At 40.4% G+C, this 18876-nt stretch overlaps 1 protein-coding gene across 5 annotated transcripts in view; it reads right to left on the bottom strand.

Annotated features, from left to right (window-relative positions):
* Positions 1–7947: 7947 nt before the first annotated feature.
* The window catches only part of ptprsb (protein tyrosine phosphatase receptor type Sb), a 76869-nt gene continuing 65940 nt past the window's right edge, over positions 7948–18876 (bottom strand). For all 5 annotated transcript variants that reach the window (XM_086129360.1, XM_086129359.1, XM_086129356.1 and 2 more), the window contains 10 exons: positions 18546–18721; positions 17861–17980; positions 16621–16775; positions 16262–16547; positions 15603–15781; positions 14990–15116; positions 13547–13672; positions 11725–11879; positions 11522–11657; positions 7948–10851 (listed from right to left, as the gene is read on the bottom strand). In XM_086129360.1, coding sequence (XP_085985486.1) covers positions 10783–10851; positions 11522–11657; positions 11725–11879; positions 13547–13672; positions 14990–15116; positions 15603–15781; positions 16262–16547; positions 16621–16775; positions 17861–17980; positions 18546–18721 — 1529 coding nt within the window. In that variant the 3' untranslated portion in view covers positions 7948–10782. The remainder of the gene's footprint in view (positions 10852–11521; positions 11658–11724; positions 11880–13546; positions 13673–14989; positions 15117–15602; positions 15782–16261; positions 16548–16620; positions 16776–17860; positions 17981–18545; positions 18722–18876) is intronic.

An 18876-nucleotide genomic window follows, 5' to 3' on the forward strand; every position in this document is an offset into this window, starting at 1 on the left:
CGAAGAAAACGACCATGTATAGTAAGGCATTTTTGGACGAAATTTTTAGCCGAAAAAAACGACCATGTATAGTAAGGCGTTTTTAGCCGAAAAAAACGACCATGTATCGTAAAGCGTTTTTGACAGAAAAAGACGACCATGTATAGTAAGGCATTTTTGGACGAAATTTTTAGCCGAAAAAAACGACCATGTATAGTAAGGCGTTTTTGGACGAAATCTTTAGCCGAAAAAAACGACCATGTAGTAAGGCGTTTTTAGCTGAAAGAAACGACCATGTATAGTCAGGCCTTTTGGTACGAAAAAAACGACCATGTATAGTAAGGCATTTTTGGATGAAATTTTTAGCCGAAAAAAACGACCATGTATAGTAAGGCGTTTTTAGCCAGAAAAAAACGACCAGGTATAGTAAGGCGTTTTTGGACGAAAAAAACGACCATGTATAGTAAGGCAATTTTGGACGAAATTTTTAGCCGAAAAAAACGACCATGTATAGTTAGGCGTTTTTAGCCGGAAAAAAAGGACCATGTATAGTAAGCCGTTTTTAGCCGAAAAAAACGACCATGTATAGTAAGGCGTTTTTGGACGAAAAAAACGACCATGTATAGTAAGGCAATTTTGGACGAAATTTTTAGCCGAAAAAAACGACCATGTATAGTTAGGCGTTTTTAGCCGGAAAAAAAGGACCATGTATAGTAAGCCGTTTTTAGCCGAAAAAAACGACCATGTATAGTAAGGCGTTTTTAGATGAAAAAAACGACCACGAATAGTCAGGCGTTTTTAGACGAAAAAAACGACCATGTATAGTAAGGCGTTTTTGGACGAAATTTTTAGCCGGAAAAAACAACCATGTATTCTAAGGCCTTTTTGGACGAAAAAAACGACCATGTATAGTAAGGCATTTTTAGCCAAGAAAAACGACCATGTATCGTAAGGCGTTTTTGACCGAAAAAAATGACCATGTATAGTAAGGTGTTTTTAGACGAAAAAAACGACCATGAATAGTAAGGCGTTTTTAGCCGAAAAAAAAGGACCATGTATAGTAAGGCGTTTTTAGCCGAAAAAAACGACCATGTATAGTAAGGCGTTTTTAGATGAAAAAAACGACCACGAATAGTCAGGCGTTTTTAGACGAAAAAAACGACCATGTATAGTAAGGCGTTTTTGGACGAAATTTTTAGCCGGAAAAAACAACCATGTATTCTAAGGCCTTTTTGGACGAAAAAAACGACCATGTATAGTAAGGCATTTTTAGCCAAGAAAAACGACCATGTATCGTAAGGCGTTTTTGACCGAAAAAAACGACCATGTATAGTAAGGTGTTTTTAGACGAAAAAAACGACCATGAATAGTAAGGCGTTTTTAGCCGAAAAAAAAGGACCATGTATAGTAAGGCGTTTTTAGCCGAAAAAAACGACCATGTATAGTAAGGCGTTTTTAGCCGAAAAAAACGACCATGTATCGTAAGGCGTTTTTGACCGAAAAAAACGACCATGTATAGTAAGGCATTTTTGGACAAAATTTTTAGCCGAAAAAAACGACCATGTATAGTAAGGCGTTTTTGGACGAAATTTTTAGCAGAAAAAAACTACCATGTACTAAGGCGTTTTTAGCTGAAAGAAACGACCATGTATAGTCAGGCCTTTTGGGACGAAAAAAACGACCATGTATAGTAAGGTATTTTGGACGAAATTTTTAGCTGAAAAAAACGACCATGTATAGTAAGGCGTTTTTAGCCAGAAAAAAACGACCAGGTATAGTAAGGCGTTTTTGGACGAAAAAAACGACCATGTATATATAGTAAGGCATTTTTGGACGAAATTTTTAGCCGAAAAAAACGACCATGTATAGTAAGGCGTTTTGGTACGAAAAAAACGACCATGTACAGTAAGGCATTTTTGGACAACATTTTTAGCCGAAAAAAGCGACCATGTATAGTAAGGCGTTTTTAGCCGAAAAAAATGACCATGTATAGTTAGGCGTTTTTAGCCGAAAAAAAACGACCATGAATAGTAAGGCAATTTTGGACGAAATTTTTAGCCGAAAAAAACGACCATGTATAGTTAGGCGTTTTTAGCCGGAAAAAAAGGACCATGTATAGTAAGCCGTTTTTAGCCGAAAAAAACGACCATGTATAGTAAGGCGTTTTTGGACGAAAAAAACGACCATGTATAGTAAGGCAATTTTGGACGAAATTTTTAGCCGAAAAAAACGACCATGTATAGTTAGGCGTTTTTAGCCGGAAAAAAAGGACCATGTATAGTAAGCCGTTTTTAGCCGAAAAAAACGACCATGTATAGTAAGGCGTTTTTAGATGAAAAAAACGACCACGAATAGTCAGGCGTTTTTAGACGAAAAAAACGACCATGTATAGTAAGGCGTTTTTGGACGAAATTTTTAGCCGGAAAAAACAACCATGTATTCTAAGGCCTTTTTGGACGAAAAAAACGACCATGTATAGTAAGGCATTTTTAGCCAAGAAAAACGACCATGTATCGTAAGGCGTTTTTGACCGAAAAAAATGACCATGTATAGTAAGGTGTTTTTAGACGAAAAAAACGACCATGAATAGTAAGGCGTTTTTAGCCGAAAAAAAAGGACCATGTATAGTAAGGCGTTTTTAGCCGAAAAAAACGACCATGTATAGTAAGGCGTTTTTAGATGAAAAAAACGACCACGAATAGTCAGGCGTTTTTAGACGAAAAAAACGACCATGTATAGTAAGGCGTTTTTGGACGAAATTTTTAGCCGGAAAAAACAACCATGTATTCTAAGGCCTTTTTGGACGAAAAAAACGACCATGTATAGTAAGGCATTTTTAGCCAAGAAAAACGACCATGTATCGTAAGGCGTTTTTGACCGAAAAAAACGACCATGTATAGTAAGGTGTTTTTAGACGAAAAAAACGACCATGAATAGTAAGGCGTTTTTAGCCGAAAAAAAAGGACCATGTATAGTAAGGCGTTTTTAGCCGAAAAAAACGACCATGTATAGTAAGGCGTTTTTAGCCGAAAAAAACGACCATGTATCGTAAGGCGTTTTTGACCGAAAAAAACGACCATGTATAGTAAGGCATTTTTGGACAAAATTTTTAGCCGAAAAAAACAACCATGTATAGTAAGGCGTTTTTGGACGAAATTTTTAGCAGAAAAAAACTACCATGTACTAAGGCGTTTTTAGCTGAAAGAAACGACCATGTATAGTCAGGCCTTTTGGGACGAAAAAAACGACCATGTATAGTAAGGTATTTTGGACGAAATTTTTAGCTGAAAAAAACGACCATGTATAGTAAGGCGTTTTTAGCCAGAAAAAAACGACCAGGTATAGTAAGGCGTTTTTGGACGAAAAAAACGACCATGTATATATAGTAAGGCATTTTTGGACGAAATTTTTAGCCGAAAAAAACGACCATGTATAGTAAGGCGTTTTGGTACGAAAAAAACGACCATGTACAGTAAGGCATTTTTGGACAACATTTTTAGCCGAAAAAAGCGACCATGTATAGTAAGGCGTTTTTAGCCGAAAAAAATGACCATGTATAGTTAGGCGTTTTTAGCCGAAAAAAAACGACCATGAATAGTAAGGTGTTTTTAGCCGAAAAAAAAGGACCATGTATAGTAAGGCGTTTTTAGATGAAAAAAACGACCACGAATAGTCAGGCGTTTTTAGACGAAAAAAACGACCATGTATAGTAAGGCGTTTTTGGACGAAATTTTTAGCCGGAAAAAACAACCATGTATTCTAAGGCCTTTTTGGACGAAAACAACGACCATGTATAGTAAGGCATTTTTGGACAAAATTTTTAGTCGAAAAAAACGACCATGTGTAGTAAGGCGTTTTTGGCGAAAAAAACGACCATGTATAGTCAGGCCTTTTTACCCGAAAAAAAAAACGACCATGTACAGTAAGGCGTTTTTGGACCAAATTTTTAGCCGAAAAAAACGACCACGTATAGTAAGGCGTTTTTAGCCGGAAAAAAACAACCATGTATAGTAAGGCATTTTTGGACGAAATTTTTAGCCGAAAAACACGACCATGTATAGTAAGGCATATTTATTTGAAAAAAATGACCATGTACAGTATAATAAGGCGTTTTTTTCCGGCTAAAAATGCCTGACATTCTTCTGAGGGTAATACATGACCCGTTGTTATCAAAGAAACCTCATTTGGTGGTTGAGTCATGGTTGTTTTTTTCGGCTAAAAACACCTTACTATACATGGTCATTTTTTTCGGTTAAAAACGCCTAACTATACATGGTCGTTTTTTTTTTCGGCTAAAAACAGCTTACTATACATGGTCGTTTTTTTCGGCTAAAAATTTCGTCCAAAAATGCCTTACTATACATGGTCGTTTTTTTCGGCTAAAAACGCCTTACTATATACATGGTTGTTTTTTTGGGCTAAAAACGCCTTACTACACATGGTCGTTTTTTTCGGCTAAAAACGGCTTACTATACATGGTCGTTTTTTTCGTCCAAAAACGCCTTACTATACATGGTCGTTTTTTTCGGCTAAAAACGCCTTACTATACATGGTCGTTTTTTTCGGCTAAAAATTTCGTCCAAAAATGCCTGACTATACATGGTCGTTTTTTTCGGCCAAAAACGCCTTACTATACATGGTTGTTTTTTTTCGGCTAAAAACGCCTTACTACACATGGTCGTTTTTTTCGGCTAAAAACGGCTTACTATACATGGTCGTTTTTTTGGTCCAAAAACGCCTTACTATACATGGTCGGTTTTTTTGGCTAAAAACGCCTTACTATACATGGTCGTTTTTTTTCGGCTAAATATTTTGTCCAAAAATGCCTTACAAAGTACATGGTCATTTTTTTCGGTTAAAAACGCCTTACTATACATGGTTGTTTTTTTCGGCTAAAAACGCCTTACTATACATTGTCGGTTTTTTCGGCAAAAAATTTCGTCCAAATATGCCTTACTATACATGGTCGTTTTTTTCGTCCAAAAAGGCCTTAGAATACATGGTTGTTTTTTCCGGCTAAAAATTTCGTCCAAAAACGCCTTACTGTACATGGTCTTTTTTTCGGCTAAAACGCCTTACTATAAATGGTGGTTTTTTTCGGCTAAAAACGGCTTACTATATATACATGGTCGTTTTTTTCGGCAAAAAATTTCGTCCAAAAATGCCTTACTATACATGGTCGTTTTTTTTGTCCAAAAAGGCCTTAGAATACATGGTCGTTTTTTCCGGCTAAAAATTTCGTCCAAAAACGCCTTACTGTACATGGTCTTTTTTTCGGCTAAAACGCCTTACTATACATGGTCGTTTTTTTCGGCTAAAAACGGCTTACTATATATACATGGTAGCTTTTTTCGGCTAAAAATTTCGTCCAAAAATGCCTTACTATACATGGTTGTTTTTTTCGTCCAAAAAGGCCTTAGAATACATGGTCGTTTTTTCCGGCTAAAAATTTCGTCCAAAAACGCCTTACTGTACATGGTCGTTTTTTTCGCCAAAAAAGCCTTACTATACATGGCAGTTTTTTCGGCTAAAAATTTCATCCAAAAACGCCTTACTATACATGGTCGTTTTTTTCGGTTAAAAACGCCTTACTATACATGGTCGGTTTTTTCGGCAAAAAATGTCGTCCAAAAACGCCTTACAATATACATGGTCGTTTTTTTCGGTTAAAAACGCCTTACTATGGTCATTTTTTTTCGGCTAAAAACGCCTTACTATACATGGTCATTTTTTTCGGCTAAAAATTTCGTCCAAAAATGCCTGACTATACATGGTCGTTTTTTTCGGCCAAAAACGCCTTACTATACATGGTCGTTTTTTTTCGGGTAAAAAGGCCTTAGAATACATGGTGTTTTTTTTCGGCTAAAAATCTCATCCAAAAACGCCTACTATACATGGTCTTTTTTTTTTCAGCTAAAAACGCCTTTCTATACATGGTCGTTTTTTTCGGCGAAAAATTTCGTCCAAAAATGCCTGACTATACATGGTCGTTTTTTTCGGCCAAAAACGCCTTACTATACATGGTCGTTTTTTTTCGGGTAAAAAGGCCTTAGAATACATGGTTGTTTTTTCCGGCTAAAAATTTCGTCCAAAAATGCCTTACTATATACATGGTCGTTTTTTTCGGCTAAAAACGCCTTACTATACATGGTCGTTTTTTTCGGCTAAAAATTTCGTCCAAAAACGCCTACTATACATGGTCGTTTTTTTCGGCTAAAAACGCCTTTCTACACATGGTCGTTTTTTTCGGTTAAAAACGCCTTACTATACATGGTCGTTTTTTTTCGGCTAAAAACGCCTTACTACACATTGTCGTTTTTTTCGTCCAAAAACGCCTACTATACATGGTCGTTTTTTTCGGCTAAAAACGCCTTTCTACACATGGTCGTTTTTTTCGGTTAAAAACGCCTTACTATACATGGTCGTTTTTTTTCGGCTAAAAACGCCTTTCTATACATGGTCGTTTTTTTTCGGTTAAAAACGCCTTACTATACATGGTCGTTTTTTTTCGGCTAAAAACGCCTTACTACACATTGTCGTTTTTTTCGGCTAAAAACGGCTTACTATACATGGTCATTTTTTTCGTCCAAAAACGCCTTACTATACATGGTCGTTTTTTTGGGCTAAAAACGCCTTACTATACATGGTCGTTTTTTTCGGCTAAAAATTTCGTCCAAAAATGCCTGACTATACATGGTCGTTTTTTTCGGCCAAAAACGCCTTACTATACATGGTCGTTTTTTTTCGGCTAAAAACGCCTTACTACACATGGTCGTTTTTTTCGGCTAAAAACGGCTTACTATACATGGTCGTTTTTTTTGTCCAAAAACGCCTTACTATACATGGTCGTTTTTTTTTTGGCTAAAAATTTCGTCCAAAAATGCCTGACTATACATGGTCGTTTTTTTCGCCAAAAACGCCTTACTATACATGGCATTTTTTTCGGCTAAAAATTTTGTCCAAAAATGCCTTACAAAGTACATGGTCATTTTTTTCGGTTAAAAACGCCTTACTATACATGGTTGTTTTTTTCGGCTAAAAACGGCTTACTATACATTGTCGGTTTTTTCGGCAAAAAATTTCGTCCAAAAATGCCTTACTATACATGGTCGTTTTTTTCGTCCAAAAAGGCCTTAGAATACATGGTCGTTTTTTCCGGCTAAAATTTTCGTCCAAAAACGCCTTACAAAATACATGGTCATTTTTTTCGTCCAAAAACGCCTTACTATACATGGTCGTTTTTTTCGGCTAAAAACGCCTTACGATACAAAAAACAACTTCAATAAGCCTTACTTACCATGTTGGTCAAAGAAAGAAGGTTTATGGTTGCAACCTCTGGGGATTGAACACCCAACCGCTAGTTTGGGACATGGTTTCTCTACCCTTGAGCCACCCCACCCCATAACTTCTTGTTTGTTTTGTGTTGTCTTCAATAAAGCTGCAAATGGTGGTTAAAGACATGACCTTGTTGCAAACACTGGTAATTGAACACCGAACCGCTGGATTTGGGACTTCAGCTTTTTACCACTGAGCTAACCCACCACATCGAACCTTTGGGTTGTTTTGTGTTTATCGTCAAATAAGTTGTATATGGTGTTTAAAGAGCAGACATTGTTGCTACAACAAGGGATCGAACACTAAACCTCTGGTGTGGCACTCCATCACTCTACCACTGAGTCAAAGCACCACATAGAGTAGTGGTGTTGTGTTTTTTTATGAATCATGGTCGTTTCTTTCGGCTAAAACTACATGGTCATTTTTTTCGGCTAAAAACGGCTTACTTTACATGGTCATTTTTTTCGGCTAAAAATTTCGTCCAAAAATGCCTTACTATACATGGTCGTTTTTTTCGGTTAAAAACTCCTTACTATACATGGTCGTTTTTTTCGGTCAAAAACGCCTTACTATCCATGGTCGTTTTTACAAAACAAATGACGACATTCCGCACACAAAAAAAATCCAATTCCATTGTGCTGTATATCCAATCATCTGCTTTTAATACAAAGTCAAGATACTATATCTACATCTATGCTTGGAAACGAAAGAACAGGTACAGAAGTGAAGGAGGATGACCCTCAAACACACAATCTTATCACGACGCTTCGTGTGTGCGTGTGTGTGCATCCTCAACAGTCCTCTTGACAACAATTGGTTAAAAAGCGAAGGAATTACATATTTCCATAAATGTCACGCACTGTCAAGACTTCTAGACCTCACATCGACTTCATATCGGAATAATTTTTAAAAATGAAGGGCGAGTAAAGTGTGCAGCTGAGCCATCTGTCAAAAATACGCCTGCTACCGTGTGCTTTAGCAAACTACTTCTGAACGTTTCCTCTGATGCCCTCTGACCTTGTTGCTATGATTACCCAAGATGTTGCTATCGAGGTCAAAGAGGAGATGGGAGAGGGCGGCGGGGCCATCGAAAGGTCATCGCTGTAAACTTAATTAAACTAGGACTTCCTCTAAAATACATTTCTAGCTAACAGTTGGACATCAGTGATCAGTATCAAAGAGCACCCTGCACAGAGGGCATATTTCATAATAGAGCAAATAAGTTTGAATAAAAAAAATAAAAGCATAAAACACCACCAAAAGAAAAGATAAACAAGAAATAAAAACATATTGGTTATAGTTACTAGCTAGATACACTAAATTGATCAATAAAAACAAAGCGTAACAAAATAGATTCATAAATATCTTCAAAAAAAGAAATCACATGAAATAAACATGACACGATAAGGCTTGTTTTTGCGACATTAAGAACTACATCACATCCAATACCGCCGTGATATCTTGTGCTCGGCCATCTTGTTGGAGCGTATGTACAAAATTGAGCTAAATCTCATTAGTTTGCTGCGCTGACAACGCTGTGCTGTAAGACACCACGCGGGATCAGATCGTCATGATTATCTGCCAAATTAAAACCAATCGCCAAGGAGAAATGTCAGTTGGTTCAGGATGTTCTGTACATGGAATTTTAATGGCTGGAGGGTCAACTCAGCGACGTGGAGAGAATTTTAGTGCAGTGGTGCATTGAGATATGGTTTTAATTTGTTCTGTGACCATGCTTTTAACACAATACTGAAAATATTAATAAAGTACCCCCCCCAAAAGAAACAAACAAAAATAAAAACGGAAACGGAGTCATGAAATGTAAAAATGATTAATTCATTGTGACTCATTTTGGTGTGTGACATGGCCACCAGGGGGCAGTATAATATAGTCATGTAGAGACAAATTCAGAAGACTTTCACAAGTCAGGTTTTTGGCTGAGGATAAAGAAACTGTGCTATCAGTGTTGTGTCTGTCTCCATAATTGCAACAAAGGTGGCAAATCCAGGCCCAGAAAAAAAAAAAACATGCCATAGTTCGGCTTCAGCCACAGGTGCTTCTACAGATAAACAAGCTCATGAGTAGAAGCACTGGTGGCTACATTTGTGTTGACATCAGTTGCTTAAAGGATTACAACACCGTTATTTGTGAGCCGGTGTATGGCTTTTGCCATTGCTTTTTAGCATTAAGCTAGATGGACTTTTCTAAAGTGAAGCTAGTGAAGTTGTTTTGAAATACATGTATAATTTATGTTTACTTTGAGAGTTGTTTTTTTTTTTAAGAAGTGCCCATGATCTGCGAAACTACTGGTTGTTGTGAAATGAGTTTTTGCCGGCACCCCCCTAAATTATCCAAATGAACGCTGGGTTCTCCGGAGACTTGTCAGTCCCATCACTTGTATCTCAAGGCACCACTGTATGTCAACATTTTTCCCCCCTCCTTGTTTACCATCCGGTAAGATTAAATTGCAATGTGGTGCTCTTCAAGTAGGTGTGCTTGAGAGGGACTTTCATTTTCATTTTAAGAACGTGTACGATAATAGTAGTTAAAAGCATGTGAGCAAAGCAGCATGTTAAAAAAAAAACACAAATCAGCATAAGGCAATGATAATGAAAAAAAACCCCAAAATACACACACACATACACACACACACACACACAACATGAGACATAATAAGAAACGTCTTTTAAGAGCATCCCTGTCAACAAGCGCCCATTGGATCTGACAAAACGGGCGTGGCATGAAGAAGAGGAGCAGGAGGATGATGAAGGACCAATACAAGCAAAGAGCAAGCAAGCTTTGTCGAAGGCGACGGACGATGGCGGCCAGCCCGGTCCGGAATATTCTCTTGGAGTCTCTCTTGGCCTGACATCACAATTCCTGTTTGTGGGCCACGGTTGATTGGCTCGTGTTGGCACTGTGCATCGGGTATTCGAAACCTCCGCTCCGTCTCTCTCGCGGGGGCGGTCGAGTCCCAAGTGAGGCAGAAGCGAACCACCTGCTTTCGTAATGATCAGTTAGACGCCTTGGAAAGAGACTCACGTACACATAGAAACGTTGACCTTTTGCACTCTTGTAACCCAGGAGTACACCAAAACCAATAGATACAAAGTTGAGGATAAAAAGCCCATGAAGGGTGCAGCAAATATCCAGGCTCTTTGTGTGTATTTCTTTTAGTACGTATACATCGAGAGAATCATAAATTCCTGTTCTTGTATTTCACTGGTATTGGAGATAGCTGACCACGACACATATGTATTATTATACGTCCTTCACACTTGGAACACTGAGGTAAGTATATGGATTACACATGGAGAGTCCAGCGCAGCTCTTTAGCGGAAAGAGCGTGGCTGTTGTTAGACACAGATCTGTTGAAGGGTTTTTTTCCCATCTTTTTTTGTTGTCGTCCTTGTTAGTGTAGATCTTTCCTCTTTGTCTTTTGCTCCTTCTTTGCCGTCGAGTCGTCGATTATGTTGCATAGTGGTCGAAGCTACCCAAGTACTCCAGAGCGGCCTGGTAGCAGAACTGGTACTCATCCTGCACGAGACAAGACAATCATTTTGAATGATAAAATTAAAATTGTTGTTATTTTTTAGGTTTGGTGAGATAAGTCACTAGATGAGCACACAGAGAGAAAAACCCCTGTCATCTTAGATAATGGTTTTGGCGCAGATACTGTGGGACAGGACTCATACTCGGTACTTGGTGCTCTGATACCAACACACCGATACATATATATATTTTTTCAGGTTTACAAATTTGGAAAATATATAAAATGTACTTGGATTTGTGTAAAATTAACCTGCTTTAATTCCCATTCATACACTAGCAAAGTCAAAAATGGTCAGATGGAATAACATTGCAATCATGCTAGCCACTCAATTTTCCACTTGCCTTTTTTCATATAAATAACCGCAAAGCATAATTTTCCGTCACAACTCGGTCAGAAAAAAATGTACAAATGGAGTTTTAGCGAACGGCAAAAATAAAGTCACTGTTCCAATACTTCTGGATGCAACTGTAGCAAGACAAGAAATATCAAACGTTGTCTACGGAGGGATTTGCTAAGGATGTCCGCCACAGGGCCCCGGCTTATACCCTCACTGTGATTAAAGACCAGCTTGCTTCATTCAAAAGAAAAAAAACAAACCCACGTACTGTCCACACGAAATTGTGAATGCTGCTCTGAGAAAACACGTCAATGTACCTCAGTCTGCACCATGGCTGGTCTCTGTGTCCGCAGCATTTTGACAGTCTGGAAAATGTCCACTGCCCCTTCGTAGCGCATCCTCTCCAGCACGATGCTCAGAGTGATGAAGACCCCCGTGCGACCCACGCCAGCACTGCAGCCAAAATAGTTTAACCGGATGCCCAACGTCTGCAGGAGGGCGGTCGTTCGTGACATCTCACCTGCAATGAACACTGATCGGTCCATCCTGGCCAAATTGCTCCTTCGTTTTGTGCACTTGGCCAATGAAATCGATGAAGCCTTCACCGGATTTGGGCACACCTTGCTCAGGCCAGTCAGTGAACTGGAACTGACGGACTGTTCGCGATTGGCCGTCCTGAGGGTGAGAATTTGATAGCACGACTCACAGAATTTACATCTCAACCTACAACTTAATTTAAACCATACAAATATACAAGCGGCTGTTTCTGTCCGCGTTAACTAAATGTACGGCGAATGATGGTTTATCCTACCCATTCAAACCCATTTGAGCTCTCTTCTCCTCACTGTCAGACAAGGTCATGCGCATTCAAAATGAGCAGGGGAAGACAGCAAACTGTAATGTATGTGCAGAGTCGAAGATAAAGATATTAAGTTGGCAGGACTCAAATTGTTTTTGAGCGGTGAAACAGATGCTAGCGTTGATGATAAATGTGGGCGAATCCACCTGTCGAATAGAATAAAATGATGTAGTTGTATAAATAATCCCCTCTGCCTGGGAAGCCTCCGTGCTGTTTTCCATGCGCAATCAAAGAAGGTTCATTTGAGGCCATTTATTATGACTGAATCTGTTGTAGGTTATTATATTATTAAAAAAAACATACTTATTAGTTTAAAGTGATACTGCTGGGCAATATTTGAATTAGCATATTCCTATTTGATCATTTTGCCTATTTAACATTCATGCATTATTTAAGAAGTCACTCCCCAGTTACTCAGTACTTGAGTATTTTGAGCCCCATTTAATTGATCTCTTACTGAAGTAAATATTTGGTGGACTACTTGAATACCATATTTTCCACACTATAAGGCGCACCGACCGGAAAGCATTCCATTTTCTCAAAAGCCGACAATGAGGCTTATAATCCTTATATATGGATCAATACTTTCTTGGACGTATTATTTTAAATGTGCTGTAAAGTGCTTAGTTAAAGCTGCAGCGGTTTATGAAAGCTCTATATTAACAAAGCTGTATTGTATTGTATTCTCTTTAGCGTAGCTCCATCTAGTGGATGCACAACTCAACCGCAGCCACTATTGTCTAACAGTGGCAAAATAGGCCAGTCATTGAAGGTGCGCCTATAACTGCCTTATAGTACGGGAAATATGGTAATATTTTTGTCCACACACACCTCACTTCTTGCCTTGGCTGGATAATTGTTGAGAAACACTGTGCATGACTAATTTATGAGGGCACATAGCGTTACTGCATGTCACAAGTATTAAAAAAATGGAATTCTCGTTACATTGACTGGCCTGCGAGACACTGGCCGGCCATTTCCTTTTTTGGCTTGGAATGATTACAGTTATCTGACCCTGGATCAGCGGCTTCGGTGAACTTCCCACCGAAACGTCTGCGATTGTCAGGCACTCTAGAGGCAATAACATCTTTTCTCCTCCGGTCAGCCTTTCTGACTCCCCTTTAATGGAGATCAATACAGCATCTGCCCATGTGGCGTCTGGGCAGGGCAGGCTTAGCTGGAGTTATCTATGACTGGCACTTGGACACGCGCGTGGACGTGCAGTCACAAGCGCGGATGAGCTGTCGGCAATTTATTCCGACGGTGCGGCTGAACGAACAATCTCAGGTGGTTTGCTGTCAACCGTCCGCTCACATACAAATGAGGTAACGCGGCTTTGCGGGTCGATAGGACAATCGCTTTGGGCCGCCGACGCTGTACAGCGTTGATAGATTGGGGAACACGGAAGCAATAGTCGAGGTGGTGTTAATGCTGCTGTTTGAAGATGCAGAGGTGAATTGAAACACGCCGAACATAAACTCACCCTGGCATCTGTTACTTTGAACTCCCGCAGGATGTACTGGGGCATGTTGTACTCGGCCATGGGGTCCACCACAAAGTACTGGTACCTGGCGGAGCGTTCAGCCGGCCAGTACTGGTGACACTTCTCCTGAGACAAGACACACACAAAGATTGGATGTTATTCGTGGGCTCTGTAGGACAGGGATATAATCGATTTGGATTTTTAATTTTTTTTTTTTATAGTTTTTCATTTCGTAATGGGTTTTAGTATTCGTTTTAGTTTTTTAAGTGTCTGGAATATTTCTTGAGTGCAAAAAACTCTCAACACTGCGTGATTTTCCGCTCAAAACACACCCCACTCAACTGACAAGTGTCAATCAAATATCGCTACTTACACCTGAAGAAAATTGATGCTACTTGATCTAGTCTCTTTTCTTCCGCCTATACATAACACCGATTTTATTTTATTTCATTATTATTATGATTCTGGTTTTCTTCAGGTAATAATTCTATCTTGCTTGAATGGGGTGTAGTTCCAGTGCTGACCACCGGATGGTGGCACACTTACTTCACACTTTAAACACTATATTAACTCGATTGCGACGTCGATTTCAGTTTAACCATGCTTCCAACAATCCTCAAACATGTTTTGTGTATTTCAAAACAAATACCTAAATTGACTTCACAGAGCCTTTAACTCATTCACTCCCAAAGACGTTTTTATACGTCTTTTCAGACTTGGTCCAGAATTGGCTGGTAGTGAATGAGTTAACCAGAAGTCTTCCCCCAACCTGCGAGTTGCTCATTTATCTCTACATTAAGTACACTGCAGCAATGAGTTTAATTGATTGATAGATGATTAAGCGTAGAAGGGTGATGATGATTTTTGAAAAGGCTCTGATTGAATGTAATGAAAGAAAAGTGCTTGCATCCATAAATAGTACATTATAAAAAATGCTCTAGTGTGCAGGATAAAGATCTTCATTGCGGTTGTCGTTTGCAATCGTGTAGAACTGCACTTAATCCTCATTTGAATGTCGCTCAACACTATTGTTGTTGTGACCCTCTGGCTTATCCCGTCAGGTGTCACCAACAGTGAGTCACTGGCATGATTTGTTTGGCGTCGTTTTATCAGCGAAAGCCCATTTCTTGCTCGGAGTGCAACAATAACCGGATTGTACAATAACAGCTATTTGAAAGAGTCAATCAAAAGAATAAATGCGCGGTCATCGCGTTTTTAGAGGTAGAATTGCTGACAGAGCTTTTGTGGTGGATCCCATTAGATTGCACAGGTGTAGCTAATGTAGGCGTAAACTAATGAGCTCCCATTAGTGCCTGAACTTTTTTGCACTTGGATCCTGGAAACCTTACCTCACTGAGCCAGTCTGAATTGGGGTAGGGGGTGGGGGGGGGGGGGCAACTAGAGCCTGAGCAAGCCACTGGATTTAGTTGTCTGCATCCTTACCCGGCCCATCTCCCTCAGTTTCGTGAGCATGACCACAATAGTTGAGTTGTGCTCCCACAGCATCCTCCAAAAGTCTTCTGTGGTCTCTGCCAGTGGACCCTGGGTGGCGATGTAGCCTTTCTGCTGCCTGCATGCACACAACATTGCAACATTTACCCCAGTAAACAAGTAGTCCAGAACCTTCCCTAAAATGAGACCACAGAGAATACAAACATCGGGTACAACATTAGGTAGCGATCTCCTACACGCTTTACAAAAGCTGATTATTATTTTTTGGGGGAGTCTTTTTGTTCTTGATTAGATTCTGCAGGTGTACCTAATATTATGGCCAGTGAGTGTCCATACAATGCGGTACTTTTTCGAGCGCAACATTTCTTTTCTCAAGAAGTGGAACAGTCAAAGCGTGTGTCTCCAAGCAGTCTGGATGCCTGAATCATTTTTCAGCCTCCATCTTTCGACGCGGACGGTGCCGTGCAGCGGTAACGGTAAGGCTGACGTGATGTGACAGGCGCAAGCACTGTGGTGAAAACCTCTCCAATCCATTCACTCGTCAAGCGATCGGCGGAGGACAAGAGGCCAAGTTGTATTAATGTTTCTCCTCATGTAAACATACCTGTAACCGTCAATGTAGCTGGCGTTTATGTAGTCAGATCCCTCCAAGCCTCTGATTGGCTGGAGACACACACGGGTGGTCTCGTAGGGCATGATGTTGACTAGCCGATTCTTGAATTTGTTGCAGGGGAGGTTGGCTGTGACAAAGCGGGACGTGTGGGCTTTGGTGTTGGCCAGTCGCTGCGTAGAGAAGACGAATATGAGATTAAAAAGTGCGATGGAGCTCAATGCAGACGAAGGTAAACACGAGGTACACTTACTCCGTTCAGTTTGTTTAAAATTTTGGGATAAATTGTACTTGTCAGAAACAATTAGACACCCACATGGCTTAATTCTCAAGGATGTAATATATTCTACAGCTTTCACGGGCCGCATAAAATGATGTGGTGGGCCAGATCTGGCCCCCGGGCCTTGAGTTTGGTGTTATACACAGTACAATTAAATCACAGGAAGAAATTATTTTATTATTAAGATATGTAATTCCACATGGAAATGTTACTTTTTCTCTTTTTTTTTCAACTCATTTACAAATTGGTCCAAGAAAAGGTTCAAACGGTGACCCCGGAGTTCAATAACGAGGCTGAAGGAAGACATTAGTGTGATGTTGGACATTGTACCAAAAGCAAGAGTCATATTGTGAATCTGTTTCTGGGAGCGTACTTTAAATTCCAGCTCCATGCCAGTGACATGCTCGCCGCTCTCCACCTTCGCCAGCTTCTGCATGTACGAGTAGAGACTCCTGGCGGCCACCTCGGTGTTCCCGCAGGCCACGGCCTCCAGCAGCGCCTCGTGGATGAAGCTGTACTGGTCCTCTGTTTGTACCATATAGTTCCTCTGCGAACGCATCAGAGTGACGTGACCGTAGATGTCGGTGGTACGCTCGTGTCGGATGCGCTCCAGCATGGCGTCGATGACGATGAAGCAGCCGGTGCGGCCGACGCCGGCGCTGAAAAGGAAGACGAAGGTCAGGACGCATAGGGGTGGACGACGGCACCTTTCTGTTGGGTTTGCGGCGCTACCTGCAGTGCGCGATAATGGGCCCGGCATCCGGAGGGTTGCAGGCCTTGACCCGTCGCAGGAAGTTGAGGAATGGGGTCGGGTACTCCGGAACGCCGTGATCTGGCCAGGCGGTAAACTGGAACTGACGCACCTCTCGTCGTTCACTGCTGCCACTCTGATGGGAGACGGTGAGAGAAATAATCTTTTGCGGAACGTATATCTGTGCACTAAAGATTATTGATCTTTGGGGTGCAAGTGAAAAACACATGTCACAACTAGATATGAACGCGTAAACGCATTTAACCCTTTCAGGGAAAGCGGTTACTACAGTGGACAGCTTATGTTATCAGGTTACAATGTACATGAAAGGGTTAATGCCAAGGATGTTTTATTTTTCATGATTTTGAAGAATCCAGGGATTCAACAACGAGGTACAACTTTATGTATTTTTTAAATTTCTTCAAGTGGTACAGTAAAAAAAAAAAAAAAGGGTCTGAAAATGGCTTGTACTGAATGAATTGATTTATACGTTTTATAGTGAATAGCAAACAAATAATGGGCGCTTCCAGGACTCAAATTGCAAACTCAAGAAGCTCCAAGAGCCTCTCCTTGAAAAGAAAAAAAATCAAAACAAGCCTCTATAATCAAGACTTGGTCATCTTAATAAAAAGAAAGATCCATTTTGACATGCAAGCTATAAAAGGCACACTGGAGTTCTAAAACATACATCTTTTTTCAAAGAATTCTCAATTTGACACTGCAAATGTCAAAATTGAATATATACTTGACTTAAAATCCACAGTTGGCCTAGTTTCTGTGTTTGCAAGTAGGCCACAGTTACACAGGCTGGTTTGACGTGCCGAGATGCGCTCTTCTTCCACCAGTGGTCAAATCTCATCACCCCAGAGAGGGATGCAGCCCTGCTTTGACTCACCATGAAGGCCAGGCTAATGGCCTCTTTTTTTCCTTTCTTCTTTTTAGCTTAAAGACACACCCAGAAAATAGTTGCAAAACAGCTCATATCCTGGGGTGGATTTGTATTACGTATTTTCATATGTGCAAAACATGCCCATTCCTAACATTCTTGATAATATCAGTAACCGACAGCATTTTATCGCAGCAAAATATCACATGTTCAAGTCCAGCATCTGCTACAAATTTACCATTGTTGAGTGCTTTGCAGTCGAGAGCTTCCATTTCCTTTGTTTTGCATGGTTATGACTGCCTGTTTCAAGAAAGGGAAAAAAAGCTCATTCTCACCTTATAAAGGGAGAAGGTGCGGACGCAGAATGTGGCCAGTTCCATGGTGTCCAGCAGGGTTACCTGGATCGTCCCATATGTGTCTGTGCCCCGACTCGGCCAGTACTGGTCACACTTTATCTAAACACCAAAAAAAAAAAAAAAAAAAAAGGTGCATGACTTGAATTCGCAAAATCATTAAAGTCCCATTCAACAATGGTACAGGTATCCTCCACATATTCACCTTTTGACATTCACTGTGTGTGTGTGTGTGTGTGTGTGTGTGTGTGTGTGTGTATGGGTGGGGCGGGGTGTATGCCCATGTATTTTATTTTATTTTTTTAAATACCATATGCTGCCACAGGAAATTGCCATCATCTCTCTAAAAGGGAAAGTGTTAAGGAAGTACAGCGGTGCCTCGAGATCCGAGCAAGCCGACTTGCAGGTTTTTCCAGATAAATGCTGTCATTCGGCCAATTTTTTTTCAAGGAAGTTACCTCCGTTCTGAGCCCGCATCTCTATGTGTCTTTGTGGATTTTTTTTTTTTCATATCAACTCACCTGTAAGCTACTTCCTTTTCAACGGGAGTATAAGAAAATAAATTAAACTGTTTTCTGCATCAATGACTTGCATTTTTTCTTTCTTTTTTGTGAGCGGGGATTAGTGCACCACATATAAAACGCTATGTTGCTCGTAGCGAAAGTACCCGCGATTTCTCCTCCAAGCGTGTCATCATGACAACAGAGGCCGCCCGCTGCTCCCACACCATTCTCCAGAAGTCACCGAACGTCTCAGCCAGCGGCCCCTGGGTGGCGATGTAGGCATTCTGCTTTCTGTAGCCGTCAATGTAATTGGCGTTGATGTAGTCGCTTCCCAGGACGCCTGCAAACAAGACACATTTGGGGGAGCGTTGGCGTCCGACAGTGCGGCGTCTGATGGGGCGTACGACAAACTTGAAAAATCCGGACCTCTGTCCTGCGAGGCGGATGTGCTAACCTCACACAAATACACCATTAAATCAAATATAATGAGCACTT

This window comes from Hippocampus guttulatus, chromosome 14, assembly GCF_054856545.1.
Source record: "Hippocampus guttulatus isolate MCC_2025c chromosome 14, RoL_Hgut_1.0, whole genome shotgun sequence".
In the NCBI taxonomy this organism is placed as follows: domain Eukaryota; kingdom Metazoa; phylum Chordata; class Actinopteri; order Syngnathiformes; family Syngnathidae; genus Hippocampus; species Hippocampus guttulatus.